At 41.0% G+C, this 17,798-nt stretch overlaps 1 protein-coding gene across 2 annotated transcripts in view; it reads left to right on the forward strand.

Annotated features, from left to right (window-relative positions):
- ELOVL6 (ELOVL fatty acid elongase 6) overlaps positions 1-17,798 on the forward strand; it is a 76,610-nt gene that overhangs the window by 38,741 nt on the left and 20,071 nt on the right. The window contains exons 1-2 of one of the 2 annotated variants that reach the window (XM_051789706.1): positions 5,011-5,087; positions 11,071-11,202. In XM_051789706.1, coding sequence (XP_051645666.1) covers positions 5,026-5,087; positions 11,071-11,202 — 194 coding nt within the window. In that variant the 5' untranslated portion in view covers positions 5,011-5,025. Of the gene's footprint in view, positions 1-5,010; positions 5,088-11,070; positions 11,203-17,798 lie in introns of those variants that run through there. The other variant, XM_051789705.1, reaches the window with a different exon arrangement.

The following is a 17,798-nucleotide window of genomic DNA, read 5'->3' on the forward strand; positions in this document are numbered from 1 at the left end:
AAACAGATTTTGGTTATGTGACCTTTGGGAGCAAACAAAGGTCAGGTAACTTGCTTGATTTCTCTGCCTTCATGAGAGGCTACGTCCTGTTTGAAAAGAATCTGAAGCAGTATCAGTGACATGCTAACAGGCTTTCTTATTCGTTTGAGATAATATTTTTCTCCTTTTTGCCCCTTAATGATCACAGCTATTAAGTTCTGACTGTTGATATATGTGAATTTTTTAAAAATGTGTTCCTGGTAATGCTCCTTTTCCTTCTCATGAGGTCGTGTGTGCAGCCACTTCCACCATAGTCAAGATTCATCACCTTGTTTGTCTGTGATTTCTTTCCTTTTGGCATCTCCTATCTTTTAACAGGTCCCCCGTGACCAAGATTTAGTAGAGACTAGGACAGGCAACTCTCTTGTATATATAACACTTTAATGTTATACTTGCTAATCTTTTAGTAACCTAGTCTTCTTATACTGCGATGGAAAGTGAAATACTGCTAAGCAGTTTAGGATCCCATCTGATTAGGTGAGGGGGTGCCTGAGGGCAGAATGCAGTCAGCCAAACCTTCAGAGCTGGAAGCAAAAGGACCAAAACTCTTTAGTTTGGAGAGCTGGCAGGTCCTACCACCTCGAGAGAGGGACGAAGGGGCCTATGCCAAGCATGAAGCTGTAGGCAGATATGGAAAGCCAGGACAAGCTGTCACAAACATATTGCTGACAGGATAGAGATAAGCTACTTTAATGCCATGTACTTTGTACTGCTTTGTGCCACTCCTGATGGTTTATTCTGATTGTTTCAGGCTGGTTCAGGACTGCAAGTGGGATGTCTGCAGGAAACAACCAGGCTGTGATATTTAACTGAGGAATGGGTGTTGGTGATTGTGTAGTTTTTACTATGTTCCTTGCTCTCATTTTTTCTACTACAGGTTTAGGAATGTCATCCTGCCTCTTACATTTTGTCTATGTCAGATCCTGAAAATTCTGACAGTAATTAGAAAATTACTCATACTAGTTTATTGCTTGCAGAATTTCTCATTGTGTTTAATGTACTCCTCAAAGAATTTTAGTCGGATTCAGGCCAGTTTGCCTCTTCCTTCACCTTTGAAAGGGTCTGCTTTAAAGGTACTGCCGTGACTGATTTCAAGTGAGACAATTCTGGATTTAATGGAGAAGCTGTAAATTATGATCAATGACATGGGAATTGTGACAGGTTGAAAGTACTGGGAAATTTATTAGTAGATTATTCTGGGGACTGAAGCCTCCTGGGAATGAAAAGCAAAAAATTCTTACGTAAGCAGTGGTAAGGTTTAGTTCATGAAATTGCCATTTGTTAATGATAACTTAGTCAGCATATGCTACCCTCTCTGCCAGTGGACTTGTTGGACAAGTGGCAAAGCATCATGTTGAAAGGAGGTAGCAGCACATAAACCTACCCCCTAGCTACTCTGAACTGCTTCCTGTTGCAAGTTTAGAGCTCCACTGAAACACCTTTGTATCTGTTCTTACCTGATTCCCAGTTGATTAAGAAGGAAAATGGCTGTTGGGTAGAGCTCTTTGTTTTAGAGAGGTAGTTGAAAAGATTATGACAAGATTGCCCTATTTTTTTCTGGTTTCCTATCAGTCAAGAGTTAGGTCCAGGTTCACTACAGCATTTCCATTTGCATCCTTTGTCACTTGCTCTCTCAGCAATAGACAAAGGTCAGATGTCCTTGAAGATTTTATTGGATACATCAAACAGTGCTTGACATCATGCATCAAAACGTACTGTGGGACCAATCAGAGCAGTTGTTCTCCAGATGACCTGATTTTTCTTCAGTAAGGGATGCCGGAAGATATTCTTTCATTTGCTTCTCTACCAAAATGTCTTTTTCTATAAGTTCAATTTGCTTCCTTCTCTTCCACAGGGCACCTGAGCATTCACAGGGTTTGAAAGCAAGACATTTGATTCCACAGCTCCATTACTGCAATGTCACTAGTACCAGCATCCCCTTTTAATCAAATAGGCCACCAATTGTATTCCTGGCTTGCTCTGATCTGTCTGTATGGTTTTAGGTCTTTAGATGGGTAAGAGAAGGGTGGTAGGTATATATTGTAAATTATTATGCTTTTCAGGCACTCCCTCAGTTTGTTTTCCTCCAGGATAATTTAATTGTTTTCCAGCACTGAAAGTGTTATGGAGTGATGTTTTCCAGGTGGTCACCAAACCCTAACTGTAAGGGCTTATTTATACATTACTTTTTGATGCCCTGTTTCTAAAATTGTGCTCTGCTCCACAGGAAAATCATACATGTCTATTTTGGCTGTGAACACTCCCAGGAAAATCAGAACAGTTTTTATTTGTTTGTGTTTGGCAAACCACTGACAGTTGTAGGAACATCATTTTCTGAGGTTGTATTGCAGAAGGCTGGAAAGAAGCAATGTCTGCTGGAATGCCTTTTAGGGCAGACAGGTGGAAGAATAACACATTGGTTGCAATCCCTGCATTTTCCATGTTTCATTTTGAATGACTACTTTTTTTTTTTACTTAAATGTTTTTTGAGATCCAACAGACATTATTTCCAAGGCTGTTTACAAGTTGCATTTGCAATAGAGAAACCTGATCATGCCACTGTGATGGATAGGCTTTCTGTAAGTGCAAAGGTAAATTCAGTAAAGTATTCTTATTGATCTGTTACTTTTGTTGTGTTGTGTCCTCTTAAACAAACAAATACATATCTGCTAAGCGGTTTAAAAAAGCAGCACTTGTCTATATAAATAACACTTATGAGTTTCTTCAGGGAGCTTCCTGGAGCTGAAGGACTTTACACTCCCTTAAGTGTAAAGTTATTAAATGTTGCAATCATTGATTGATTTGATTAGATAAAGCAGATCAAAGAACTAAGGTGGTTGGAGATGAGTTATTTTCGTGCTATGTCTGTATGACATACTTACACTAGCATCTTCATTAACTGCTTTCAAATGAGATGTAGGAACAAACAGAATGACTTCAACTTGGAGAGATGTAGGTTAGTAGTCCCTAAGTTCACTTGCAGTTGTGTTTACTAGTTTTTACTGTGGAGGCCAGAGGTTTACATTTACATTGATGAAATTAGAAGTGAAAGTACTGTAGCTTTTCATCAGACCTCCAGTGCCCATGACCTACATTAGCTTCTCTGCTTTCTGCCATCTCTCCACTGACTGCCTGAAAGCCTCAGCAAAGCCTGGAAAAACCCATGGTGGGTCCAAGGGGACATTGGGACATCCTACTTCGTCACTGTTATAATCCCAAGCCTTTGTCTTAAGAAATAGATCTGTTGTCAGAGTGATATGAATGGATTTAGAAGAGGTTTTTTTAAGAGTTTTTTAAGAATTTTAAGAGTTTCTCAGACTACACTGACCTGCTGTAAAGGCTATTAACAGGGACAGGAATGGTCATAATTTTCCCAGTAGGCTCCTATGACTCTTCTCGGGCTAGATTCAACTCCTACCTCTGGCAATATAAATCTTGGGAGGGTTGTGCAAAAGTGCTTGTTACATATGATCAGTGTCAGGAACAGTGAGGTCAGATAGTGGCCCATCCCTGGGGATGAGTGGGGGCATTGAAGGTGGGATGACGTAGGCTTTGACTCAGGCTGAACCGTGTCATCTGGGATGCCAACTGGGTAGGAGGGTATGGTAGGGCTCATCCCAGCAATCCAACCCACTGCTGTCTGTGCAAGGTGAAAACTCAGGGGTGGCTGTTGTCACTGCAAGCACACTATCATCTGCTATCTCCACTGGGTGTATCCCCATTCAAAGCATAATTTAAAAGTGGAGGAAATGTGGGGCAGAGCCAGAGATGAAGCTGATTTTCCTTCTAGTGATAACAGAATTTTGGCAACTTGGTTTCAAAACCCAGAGTTCTGGAGCTTGTTTTGTTTTTTTTTTGTTTTCTGAAGTGCTTTCTATTTAAGAGATTCTTTTCTCTTGTGATGTTTTTTACATTTGGGATTGTAGCTTATGAGGTTTTTATGGGTTTATGGTTTGTTCCATCAAGCCTATATAAGGCTTATAAAGAATGAGGGACTTCATGTGCTTCAGAGCTGAGTTTGCCTCTGAAAAAAAAGTTCCTGAATTTTAACTTTCTTTTCTCACCCTTATGCTTCTCTTACATTTTCCCACTCACAGAAAAAGCAAGAAAAATTTGCTGCTGTTTTTGTCCCTAGCTGCACACATTTTAAGTATATGGCTAGTACTCTGTAACAGGTATTTTCTATGAACAATGAGTGTTACAAACTACTGGCAAACATTTCAACAAAACAAAGTCAACCATCAGGGAGGTGCAGGACATGAGCCACCTTCTCCCATGCCTCCACTCTGCCGTGCCCTTGTTTCTCCTCTGTAATTTTAGGGTTGTTTCCTGTCCTGCCAACGCAAGACTGCTTCTCTGCTCCTGGATCTGATTCAATGCAATGTGGGCAGAGGTTCAGGTGGGCACAGCTGCTTGTTTCCCTGGGAGGGCAGCAAGGTGACTGGTGGGGAACTGATGCTACCTCCACTGGACCAGAGCGGGCTATGATCTGGTGATATACCACAAAAAAATAGTTACTCTGCTCTTCAGAGGTCATTGTCCCTGCAGCTCTCATCCTTCCCTCTCAGACGTGGGCAATGAGGGACCTGGAATTTAGGCTGTGCCTCAGCTCAGCTGTTAGCCCTTATGGAGCAAGGAGTGCACACACAAGTCTTGCTCATCCTCCATCCTTTTCAGCCAAGTCAAGCTTGGGACAGTTCCCACAACAGTCATTCTGGCAGCCTAACAGCACTGTGTTGCTTTCTTTTCTGTGGGTTAAGGAGTTGGGGCAATGACACAAGTACCGTCTGTCAGTTATGACATGACTTGGGTGAGAGGAACAGGATTTTAGAGAGAAGGCAGATGTGGGGGAATAACAGTCCCTGATAGGTATGTCTTCCAAGGGCCCTGACTCCTCTTCCCTTGCTCCCAGCAGGGAGAGAGGTGCCTGGAGAGCTGCTCTGGCACTGGGGGAAGCACAGACCTGCGCATCCAACAGTACCTGCCATGAGGAGGCTGAAATGGTCTTTTGAGAGGCAGTCTTTAGAAATCAAGGGATCAGATGATCGGTATGAGATACATCCCTGTTTACTCTCTGATGGCTTGTTACGTCAAAGACCATCATCAGTGAGTCACCTACACGTGTGTGTGACTGTCATCATTGCTGTGCTAAATATAAATGTCAAAGGATATTGGGCTGTAGGAATAAATCAGTAGGCATGTGTATATCCTCTTCTGTGTGTCCTTCTCTCTCCATTATTAGGGCTGGTATGGTCAATGGGAAATAGCTGCAGAAACTCAAATCAAAACCAGGAGTACAGATTATATTTTCATATGCAGATCTGACATATCCACACATTGGATCTCTTTTTGCTGGTTCTGTCAAAATTATGTAGTGTAGAGAGAGAGAAAGGTTTGTTTTGACAGCATTTCTGAGGTAGAAACACCGAGAGACTGAGAAGCATTTTCACACCCTTTTTTTTATACAGAATGTGTTATTTTTAAATAAGCACCAGAGAGAAAGTAACTTTGCAAGGCTACCAGCCGTGCCTGTGATCTGCAGACATGGATATGCTGTGTGATTCACATGGGTTCAGGTTAAAACACTTTAGTTATAGGCTCTCAAGTTAGCAGTTTCAATTATAAACACAAGTGATTGTTCTTATATTCTCTTGAAAGCTGGAAGAAACCAGTAGGAAAATTCCCTTATATTTCATAGAACCAAACATTCCTTTTTCTTCTTTTTTTTCAGTAAGCCTATTTTTTTACATCAGTAAAATGGTGATGGAGAAGGCCAAAAGAACATCAGGAACCTGAAATTGCATGATTACTTACCAGAAGCACTCTGCTCTGGCAATTGCAGAGGATTTTTTTTTACCTGTTGTTCTCCCTTTACAGCATATGGAGAAGTTGTAGTGAATTTAAAAAATGAGCTTTGCATGTGCATTCTTGATTAAAAAAAAAAGTTTAAAAAATCCTATAAAATGTAAAAAGAAGGGGCTAATACTGCTTCATTTGACTACTCCTCTACTAAATGTAGATTGTCTCTTACACAGATAATCCTGTATTACGTGAGAGAAGACAGTTAAAAGATCTGTGACAAGGTTATCCTTTGAGCATTTCCATAAGGATTTTTTCCTTAACTATTAAGGAAAAACCTATGGAAATAGTCAGTTTTATAACATATACATATGTCTGTTTCAGTTTACTCATTAACATCAGAGAACTCTACAATAATGACTCAGTCTGCGATTTTCATGGGGAAAATGGCAACAGTGCATCTGGGCTGAAACCACCTCCTTCAACAGCACTGCAATATTCAGGGCTATTTCACTTTGCATCAGAGGCATGGGGATGTCTCACACTGCTGCACATGAGGCTCACCCTCAGGCCTCTTATTTTAGGATTCTGTAGTAATTTTTGTATTTTCAGTATTTTATAAATAACGTACTGCTGGGGCAGTCAGAATTTCTTACTCCTGAGCTATTTGTTTTCCTCTTTGGATTATTACCACTGTTGTGTTTTCCTGCCTGAGGCTTGGGTGGCTGACCTGTCCCTGTCACTCCTTTGTGCCTGACTGGGCTTTCGTGGGTGGGACTCCCTGTCTGGAAATGAGGAGAAGCTTTGTTCCTGGTGGGTTGTGTTTCCTCTGTCTTACTTTATCAACCCCAGTTTCTGCCTTCTTCTTCTCAGTTATACTTCTTTTCTTTTTCTTCTTTCCTGTCTCAGTTCCTCTGCCATAGGTGTGCCCATGGACACAGGAAGCATCCTTCCAGGGGCTTCAGGAGAGAAAGGACTTCAAGCCTCCTTCCCTTCCATGCTGTCCCAGCTTCACATCTGTGTCGTGGCTGCCATCTGCCCTCATTTGTGCCATGCTTGCCATTTGTCCTTCCTCTTCTTTCTCCCATCATGTCAACTGCTTCTGCCTGTCCCTTTGCCTCATGATATAGCCACCTTTGTGCTACTGACCTGGAAGAGCTGTCTCTTATCTTCAGCCTATAGGCCCAGGCTCTTGCCTCCCTTTCTAGTAGTAACCTGCAGCCCAAGTAGAGTCTTCTATAAGTTCTCCAGAAACCTATAAAGGGGGAAAGAGCTGGCAACTTTCATCAGGGAAACACAGAGTTGTATTCAGTAGAGATAGTACTTAGTCCCTGAAGTCTGAAAATGTAGGAAGGTGGGAGACAACTGTGAGAAGCAGAAATGCCAGAAAAATGTGGAGGATTTGGCAGCCCTGTCTTTATGTCTACTGTGTTACCCTACAGAACAGAATTGAAGACAAACATATGAATTGCTGGATGCGAGTCTGCTACTGAATTACTTTGGGGGATTTTATTCTTTTAGTCTCAAGGTTAATTTTTTTGTCATTGTTCTGCTCTATTTAGTTTCTCTTCAAATAATAGAAATGAAAATTTACAGTGCTCGAGAACAACTACAAACCTCTGTCTTTCAAAATGCTTGTTTGACATTACTCTCCTTTGGCTAAAATCTTATCAGATATAGTTCAGTGCTGCCAGATCACCATTGCTTTGTGTCATCAGCCCAAGAACCAGAGTATAGTCATGAACCTTTGGGAAAATCAATCATAAAAACTCTGGTAGGAAACTGGTTAATACCAATCTAATGCAGTTAATCAGATATCTTGAGAGTACATACCTTTGCAACCCCTTTGTAACTCTATTATCTGGCCTGCCCAGTTCTTTCAACCATTTTTATGCTGCAAAGAGGGGAAAATTCAAAGTCCTTTGAATGCAAAAAGTTAGCAAAAGTTATCAACAGGTGTCAAAACAGAGTGATGGATACTACTGTGTCCTTCCTTGTCTGAAACTGCTTACTCTGCAGCTGCTCTCAGTGGTTCAGATCAGGCATGCATTCAAATGTTCTCGTCTGCCACTGCTGATACAAAACTGTATACTGGGGGAATACAATTTACCATCATTGTAAATAATGCTGAACTCATTACAAAACTGTTAAAAGTGATCTAAAATTCATCTGTTCAAATTAGTGTAATGTAACTATTGACCTCAACAAACTGACTGAACTCACAAAAAATAGTTTCAGTAATAAGAAGCAAAAAGAAATGTTACTTGCTGTAAATATATAGATTATCTGACTGACTCAGGAAGAAGGAAGTCAAACAGAACACAGACCTGAGCTACTAACTCAATCAAACTGATCTTTTTTTCTTGAACTAGAACTGAAATCAAACCATTACTTTGAAGTCTTGGCTGTATATGATCCAGAAATGAATTGCTTCTTGCCTGCCTTTCTGCAAAGTTATCTCTAGCTACTCCTCTTGAAGCCTGATGCCCTCCCATGCCAGCCTGTGTAGCCTGTTCCCTGTTGGCAGTTGCATGGCAGCACTGTATTGCAGTCTTTTCCCCTGCTCTACTCGAGATGTCATCCTGCACTAACAGGGATGTCATCCTGCACTACTCGAGCTGGCATCCTTCACTGCTCTTGGTTGCTTTGGAGCTCCCTGCATGAATCATGCCTCTGGCATGAGGGACTCCCACTGCAGTGTTGTGAGGTGGGGGGTTTACACCTCCCTCATGGCATGGGGCTGCAAGGTCCCTCCTGTGGAGCCCCTGCTTGTGACCTGGCTCAAGTGGCTGTACGTGTGTATGCATATCTCCATACCTTGTCATGTGCATTGCTGTCTGTCTGCACTGACTGTAAGCCCAGCCTTTTGGGGGATTTAAGGGGCAGAAGCATGCAGAGCAGACATCTCTCCTGATGCCCAGGGGCAGCCAGGACAGGACTGCAGACTGCGGGTACAGCCCATCAGACTCCCTTTGCCTTCCCTCACCCCTGCCCAGGTTGACAATGGGCTGCTCTGCACACTGCTGCTGATAAAATTGCAGAGGGAAGAAGCTGAGAATGCAGTCCATCCTCACACTGACAGCCTGCTTCTATCTTGTAACCCATAAATATTATCTAAACATTTAGGCGGTTTGATACCAGCAGGTTTGAGGTGGTTCGTCATTACCCAGACTAGTTAACAAATATTTACTGATGTCCAGACAAGCTAAACTGCAATCATACGATCAAATGTGATGATTCTGCCCCTTCCCTGACTGTGAAATCCAAGCCCAGAGAAGTGAATATTAATGGTTTTTTTCTGTATTATGAGATGAATAAGGGCTTTGTGGTTTTCAGAATCTGGTTGTAATAACCATTGCCATAGCAATTAGACTCTCTCAATGTGCAAGGTAAGAGGTTGCTGGACCTGTGGTTGTCCTGGTCTTTCTGGGGGTTTTGCCAGCGTGAATGGTAAAGCTCACCCAGGAAGCCACAGGCACCAGGTCCTCCCTTCTCAGTGCAGAGAACTGGGTGGATTTTCATGCAGTTACCTTTGTCTTGCAACACAGAGCTATAAATACATCAGCAGAAACTGAGGAGTTTCGAACTGGGCAGAAAATGGCATGCTGCTGAATCCATACTGGTATGCCTCCATCTCCTTGGACTTAGTTTTCACTTAGCTTTCAAACTTATATAAAATTCATTTCTCTTGAGTGAAGGCTCATGTGCTTTCTTTGTATTTCCAAAGAGATGTGTTTTTCTGAACCTGGCAGGAAGACCCATGTCCATTGAGGGAGGGTCTTGTGTTCCATGTACCAGTTCCCTTGAGCAGGTGCAGGCACACGCTGTGCTTTGCCACACTGTGCTGCACGTATTGCTTGGCCTTCAGGACTGTGTTGTGCTGTATGTATTACTGGCTGTGGGGTACCCTCAGCTGGCTAATCATAATGGAAGAACCTGGAGGTGGCACCTACTTGGAACCAGTAGTGACATCACAGCATGTACTTGTCTTTGTCTTGAGGTGAAGCAACACACTTTCATTTAAACATCCAGTTGAAAATCCTATAAAAATTCTCAAGACCACAATGTGGGTGAGCCTAGCTACCAACAGGAATCATGGGTAGCATGCCATGACCTGATCATAGGTCTGTCTGCTACTCCTGTATCTTGGGGTTCCAGCATCAGAAGGAACAAAAGGTCTTGTACCTTGCTGATGCCTTTTCTGGGATGTTAATGAAGTAGTTACCTTTCTTGAGAGTGTTTGTCATTTTCTTTTTGGGGTCCAGAAAGAACCAGAACCTCCTGCTGCAAAATCGTAGTCCATTGATATTTGTAAATGTAATTATAGATTTTGTGGAGAAAATTCTGTGCTTGAATAGATGCCCATCCAGTTAGGCTACCATTAATGCTGTACATAAATTAAGTCTTAGTCAGTGTAATACTGTGCTGTGTGGGAAGGAATCCCAGGCCGAATCTATTTTTGACCTCTACTGGTTGATTTACAATGAGTTATAGCAGCAGAGTTCAAATGTTTGGTGATTATTGCTGAGCTGGACTACTATCAGGCAGTTTTAAAAATAAAACTTGCAATTTGAATAGTATCATTGGAGTTCCTTAACAAAACCCTGCCTGACCTTTCAGCAAGTGCACTGGATTTCCTGAACTGGCACTCACAGGCAGGGCTTTTTGCCACAGGGCAATGCTACCCAGCATGGTCGCTGCTGCTTTATGGAGCTATTGACCTCTCCTTGTTGGTTCTCTGCTTTTCATGAGGCTCATCATGTTGTGTTGCAGTGCTCATGATCTTTAAGTGTCTTCTTGGAGGGAACAATGTGTAACTAAATTGCCAGCTAGCAAGGATCCTGCAGGAAACAAGAATTTATATGAAAAAGATAATTGAGGCACAAAATGTGATCAGGTGGTTCAAATATCAGCCATGTTGGATTTGCAGAAGGGTGTCTGGGCTCTGCAATATCTGTTCTATTCCTCACAGAAGTTCAGTCTTCAGAAACTGGGGAAGAATGGAAACCAAATTTGGGTCTTCTTTTTCAGAACTTCCCCAGGGTCAGTTTTGCCTGCACCTGGCCCTAACACTATGTGTAGGGATGTAGATTCATACAGAAATTATAAACTCAGCTAGGATGCAGGAACATCTTCAAAAGAGTTTTCTTTTGAGGAAATACACAAGCCCTTAGTGGTGATGTCCATAGGTGATTCTGCTCTTGACAGGTGTTTTTTGGTTTTGTTTTGCAGGAAGAAATCGTTCCTGTTTTCAGCTCTGTATGCTGCCTTTATATTTGGTGGTCGGCACCTAATGAACAAACGAGCAAAATTTGAACTGAGGAAACCGCTAGTGCTCTGGTCTCTCAGCCTCGCCGTCTTCAGGTAGGCACTTCTTCACACCAACTGCCTTTGACATCACTCCACCAAGGGGCTTTGGGGTTCTTTACATACATGAGCACTGCTGGTGCAACAACAGGCTCTCCCAAAAATGGCATTTCTTTAGTTCTGCTGTTCAGGGTTGTATCCTGATCCACTCCTCACCGGTGAAATGGTTCCCCGTTGACTTGCCAGATCATACAGCATTTGAAGAGGAGAGAAATCAATAACCCTCCTGAAGAACAAAGGTGAAAATAAAGGAGTGCACGAGAAAAAAACGCTTATCATTGCAATATACCATGCAAGCTACAAGTGGAAATAAGCACATTAAGATGTTAGTCTTGTTCTCACTTACTAGTCGTATTACAATTTTATGTGTGCATATATGGAATATTTAGTCAAGACTCTGCTCTCCATTACAGTGAGGTAAACCTAAAGTCACTGCTTTGATGACAGGCATATTAGGCCACTGTAATTGAAATCAGGATCTGGCTTCTGGTTATTCCATCACAAATTGCTTGTGAGTGCAGCAAAAAGGTGGCTCCACAGGGAAAGGCTGGTTTTTAGTGATGCACATCTCTCTGGCTGTGTGTCACTCTGTCTGGCTGTGATACTGTATCACTGAGTCTGGGCAATGTCAGGTTCAGATTCTGGATAGTTGTTGAAGTCAGGAATACAACTGACCAACCTTAATTCCATTTTAGCTGCTGAATATGCTAATTTTTAATGAGGCTGAAGATAAATGAATGAAAAAAACAAATGCTTATAAAAATAGCCCTTGCAAACAAATGAACTTTTGGTACAATTTACTAGTAACAGTACAGAGATGACCCAAGGATTATTCTCCATTTCAGTGCCTATTGGGACTGTAAATTGTAGATCGCTCAACAGCATAGAGACCATTTACAAACCATTATCAAACACCTGTATCTTTTTCTAATTTCAATATAGTAATTACTGCTTGTATTAATTCACAAGTACATAAAACAGGTTTGCTTACTGAGCAGCTGTGAATGGTGCATGATTTTTCACAGCATGGGAACAGTTTTAGCTGAGAGGTTATACAAAGTGAAATAAAGCAGGAATGGAGAAGTTTGGCTTTTTTCATGGCTTTTCCTTTTTGTCTCCAAAATTATATCACCTTGAGACTTCCCAAAACTCTGGCAGGGGAAAATAAGTTGTATTTCTAACAACTAGGGCATGCTAACAGAAGAATTTTATTTTGACTTGGTTTTAATTGTTTCTCAACACCTTAAAAATATCTCAGAGCAGACAAAATATTTAGCAGTCTAGATAACTTTGAGAGCAAGTTCTAACACTGTGAAAATTTACAATTTTCATCTGGTTGCATTTGGTGCTGTACTTCTGGCTGTGTTTAACATCATTTTACGTTAAGGTCCTGTAAGCAACTGTCATCCTTTGTTACAGTAATGGCTGAATTTCAACAGCTGTTGAATTGGTTCCTAGATAGCATTTCATTTGAGGATCAGTTTTTGAAGTGGTTTGTAGCCAGCAGGGTCCCAGAATGCACATTCTCATTGCACTTTCTTATTGCATGTAGACACTAGAAACTAGCTGGCTTACACTGGCTTTGTAGTTTAGCTCCCAGTCTGGGGGGGTGAAGCATGATTTCAGAACTGTCCTTTGCGTAAGATGTATAGAGCAAACTTAAAAATCACATTATTTTGAAGTGGGTCTGTGGCTGACATTTGCATGTTGGGGTTTTTAAAGCAATTTCACTAGTTAATTTCATCCCAAAATCATAAGTGATCAATGCAGCAATCAAGGAATAGCATGAATTTACACTACACTGTTTAGATGACTTTGAAATCAACATATTCGTTGCTTTCTAATTGTAGGTTCCCATCATAATCATATGAAATAGCTAACTCATGGTCAGCATAAGCTGCTGAGTGATGCTGGGTGATATAAAAACTGTGGACTTCAGGTTTTAAAGCTACAAGTTGCCAGGATGAATCTGCCACAGAGACCACCTCAGTGCGGGCACTCGAGTTAAGCTCTACGTGTGCAGATGAGAAGAACTGGCCAGAAGGGCACAGTTAGAGAAGATTCAACACGGCAGGGTTCGCTTCCTCCATCAGCTCAAATAACACATTTTGGGGACAAACGTTCCCCGAGCACTGCAGAACTTACACTTTCCTCTGTGTCAGGAAATCAGACAGCAGAGTGGAGAGGGAAGAGCTGAACAGGAGTGTGAGATGTTTGGCCTACACAGAAGCACTGTGCATTTAACCTGTTGAATTTGCTAGTGGACATCAGTTGATTACAACTATGCTTTTCTCTTTTGAGGCGCTGAATAGTGTGAAGAAGAGTGAAATAGGGAAGGGGGAAAAACAACTCCAAATGCTTGCAGTAAGACAGAGGCTGAAACCTTTGTAACTTCATAGCAACATGCAATCCCATACAAATCCCCTTGACTTTTTGCCTAGAAAACAGAGGAAATGCCAAAGAAATCATTAAAACCTGAGATGAAGACTTCTTATAAGTGTTCACTGGAAGATCCATTACCTGGTGCTTCAGCACCACTGTGCTTTCTAGGACCATTTGTCACTCCCAGCCTTACAGACTCTCTTAGGAAGAAGGACTTTGAATGCTGTAAACTTTCCAGGTAACTTGGATCTGGTTTTTTTCTGGCTCCTTGCATAACTAGGTGTTTCATTTATATATGCTTGGCTTGAAAGACATTCCTGCTTCCTCCAAAGGTCAATTCAGATAAATTTAGATGCCAGTGTTCTGCCTGTAGACTTACTACAGATCCAGGAAAATGGTCCTTAACTCTAAAAAGACTTCCTCTTTGGCTTTCTGGGATGCTAAAATAGTAAGACTTTTAAAATACCTTGCAGAAATTCTAAGTAATTTATTTATTTACCATAAGTGATTGTACTGAGGAAAGAAAAACCTGCCTGGAGAGCCCTCAATATTCTGCCTCAAGGTCAGTGTGAGGCTTTTTTCTGGACTACTTGTTTGTCTCCCTTCTAGCACTCCTACCATTTTACCTGCTTCAAATGTCCTCAGAAATAGTAACACTTAGCAGAGGCTGAAAAGATGTGTTTTGGTCTTGAAAAAAAAAGAGGAAATTGCCTGCCAGGCAATCACATGGTCCTTCTTCAGAAGTATCCTGTATGCTTTGCTCTTGCCAAGATCATTTAAATGTGGTAGCAGCTACAGTAGGAAACTTGCCACGCTTATAAATAAACAAAACAACTACACCACCCTGCTGAGCTTGCTGAGCATTCAGGAGCCCAGTCAAGAGTGATTTTTGTGTCAACACTGGCAACCAGCAGGACTTCTGAGGAAAAAAAAAGCAACTTTATTTCCCTTTGAAAGTGTTGACTAGTTTTGAACATTTTGTCTCTGGAATAGGTTTCCACTTCTCAGTGAAAACTTCTGTAGGAGCAATGACCGTAAATCTTGTTTTTGACTTGGAAACCACTGTGAAAACATGATCTGCTGGGATCTTTTGCTGAGAAATTAGTTTCATATATTTCTCTTGGGTTGTGGGGTTGGTTTGGTTTTTTATTCCTTAGCAGGTTTGTTGACTTGTTTCAGGCATTGAAGATTTGTTGTCTGAAATGTTTCCAGTCTTTCGTTTTGTTCAGTTTCATTTTGTTTTCTACACTTTATTTGAGTGATTTTGCCCAGCCTGGTTATGTACCAGGGTTGTGGGGGAGCAGTCCTGTGCTGCTCTGTGTCAATGGGAATCCCCTGTTAGAAAGCTGACACAAAAGATCTCTCTTCAGTCCCATAAAACCCCAAGGAAACCATTGCTGATTTACCTGCATAATCAAAGTGGCAGTCAGTCCTGTATTTCTGAATATTTCCTGGGGTTAAAAATCTGCAAAACACATGAAACCTGAATTGCCAGTTTTATATTCATGACATTTTGAACATAAAGTTAAGGCCATTCATTGAATGTTTTACTTGGAGTGTATCAAAAATGTCATTCTGACATCTGTAGAAATCAGCAAAGCTGAGGCCAGGATTCATGGAAGAATATAAAATTATTCATGTTTTCATTACATTACATCTCGGATGGATTTTTGTAATTCCTTTTATAGACCATGGAGTCTGTGTGTGTAGCATCTCTATTAGGGAGCTTAAACATGTTTGATCGCCTCATCGTCATACAAGACCAGCAGCATGGCAGCATTTTCATGTGCTCTCCATCCTTAAGGGGCTGACAACAGAAGTTTCAGGGTCAAGGCACTAACTAATAATAGTAAAAGGTTGTTTTCCCTCAGGAGTACTGTCATATCAATACGTGAGGCAAAGAAGCTAAAACATCTAATGTGATGCAATAATTTGTAGGCAGAGGCTAAGCCTGACCATGGCTGGTGGGTGTAGTGAGAGGAGGAATATCTCTTCATCTAGCCAAACTACACTACCACAAAGCAATTATCATCACCTGAGATCGCTGAGATTCTAATTCAAACCCAGCTATGCTTTGTAGCAGTGGTTGAAGTGAGTTGGTGTCAATACAGAGTTTCCAAATGTCTGTCTTCCTGGTAAACACCTTTTAGCTACATTTGATATAATTTCTACAACTTTGAAAGTGTTTACCTGCCTGCCACAAAGCTAACCAGAGCCCCAAAAGCAAAGTTTTCCCACAGCAACAGGTCTTGAAAGACAAAACCAAAGAGTGTCACTAAAAGAAGGTGACTCACTTTGCTTTTATGGGACTGGTATTAACTATTTCGTTACTGGAAGCACAAAACCATGCTGTAAAGGGTTTGCCTTGTTTCACAGAGGGCTCCTGACAAGGCAGTCTGAGACACGTCTTTGTGTGAGGAATTCAGTTCTGAGCTGAATTGAATGGAAAAGACTACATATATGCTTAAAGAAACTATTTCAGTTGCTTGGATTTGTGACTCTCAAATACATTCTAGTTATCGTGCTTATAACTAGGAAAAGTGATGAAAGATGTTTGAGATTTATGTCCTGTTGCAAGAGCTGCTGTTCACAGATACTTGCCATGGAGATTAAACACAACTTAATTTCATGTGTTGCTGAGCAACTCATCAAAATCTTAAAATACTCTGAAATTTTATAAGGTCCTGACAGCACATTCAAAGATTAATTACTGAAAAGAGGAATGTTTACCAGATAACATTAAAATAAGCAGCATTTCAGGTGAATTAATAATCTTCTCGCTTATAAATTTAAAAACAAATGAACTCCAAGTGAAATATTCGCTATATTTGTGAAGCATTAATGTATATGCTCAGTAGGACATTTCTCAGAACCCAAATCAGTAAAAGGCTTAATGTATACATACTTAACAATTTATTTCTATAGGACCATGTTCATCTTTATATACTTACCTGATTTTCTTATGTAACAGATAAAGAAACATCTTTTTAATTACCATTTTGGAGCAGAAGTTGAAAGTTGGGTGAACAGAAGAAATTCAGAATGATTGGAGAGAAGACAAAAATCCCTTGTATGAGATTTAACAGTTGAAGAAGAAAAGTTTCTTTTTCGTAAACTTAACTGTAATCCCAGTAGGAGAACAAACAGTGCTATGTAGAGTGAATTCATACAGTGGAAAACAAGTGCTAGCTGGCATTAAAAAAATAGTATAGAGGTGATAAAAATATAAAGACTAAAATAAAAAAAATATATAGACAAGACCAATAAAGTACTGTCAAGAAGATGTATCTCCAGTATCTACCTTATTTATTCTAACTATCCTTATATCCAGAATTGTAACTGATGCCATGTGACAAAATGCTGTGCCCATTCTCTTCTAAAATCTCACTCCTTCATTACCTCTGCTTTTATTGCTGTGGACTCTGTTGTGTCCATCAAAGTAATTTTTAACGTAAACTGGTTTTTCTGTTTTTACCTAATCAGGCCTAACTGAAAGTGAGCCAAGGAGTCACCATGAGTCCTGGCTGATTCCAGTTTACAGGAGATATGGATAGGACTGGCTAAAAATGATTATGAAAATCTCTTTTTTTCAGTGCTAAGCTGGGCTTCCTTTCTTTAAAACTTTCTTTTCTCTGACTTAGCTTGCTTATCTTTATTGCTGGAAAATGAACATCTTAGCAAAGTGAATTCAGTACATTATTTGGAAAACCACTGTGCTCGCTTTGCCCCTGTTCCTTCCCCTCTCTTACATCAGTGGGTGTGTTGACACTTGGTGTTGTCACCTTGAATTACACCTTCCTCATGAGATCATCCTGTCCCAGCCCACATGAGCCCTTGCAGGCCACCACTTAGTATGAATGGTACTCAAAGCAGAGCCCCTGGGAGTGAGATTTGTCTCTCAATTTTAAATGGGGAGCAGACTGAAAAGTGTATTTGAGGAACAAAGAACATCTGTCTGGTGGCTTAAAAGTGGAACTGCACTAGAGATAAAGTAGTTAATTAATTCAAAAGGAATCAAACTTTCCTACTGTCTCCCTGTGGCAGCACTTCTGCATTTTACTCAGCCTCAATACTTGGTTCGTGAGCAACCAAGGACCTCCTCCGTGCAGAAATCCCCAGGGAACTGAAATCCCTGTGTGTTTTTCTTCTGAGTAAGTCCCCAACAGCTTGTGCTTGTTGGAGACAGTGGGAATAAAACACTGAGAGGTGTT

The sequence above is a fragment of the Manacus candei genome, unplaced genomic scaffold, assembly GCF_025592945.1.
Source record: "Manacus candei isolate 608988 ecotype Guabito, Panama unplaced genomic scaffold, ASM2559294v1 h1tg000028l, whole genome shotgun sequence".
Taxonomy (NCBI): domain Eukaryota; kingdom Metazoa; phylum Chordata; class Aves; order Passeriformes; family Pipridae; genus Manacus; species Manacus candei.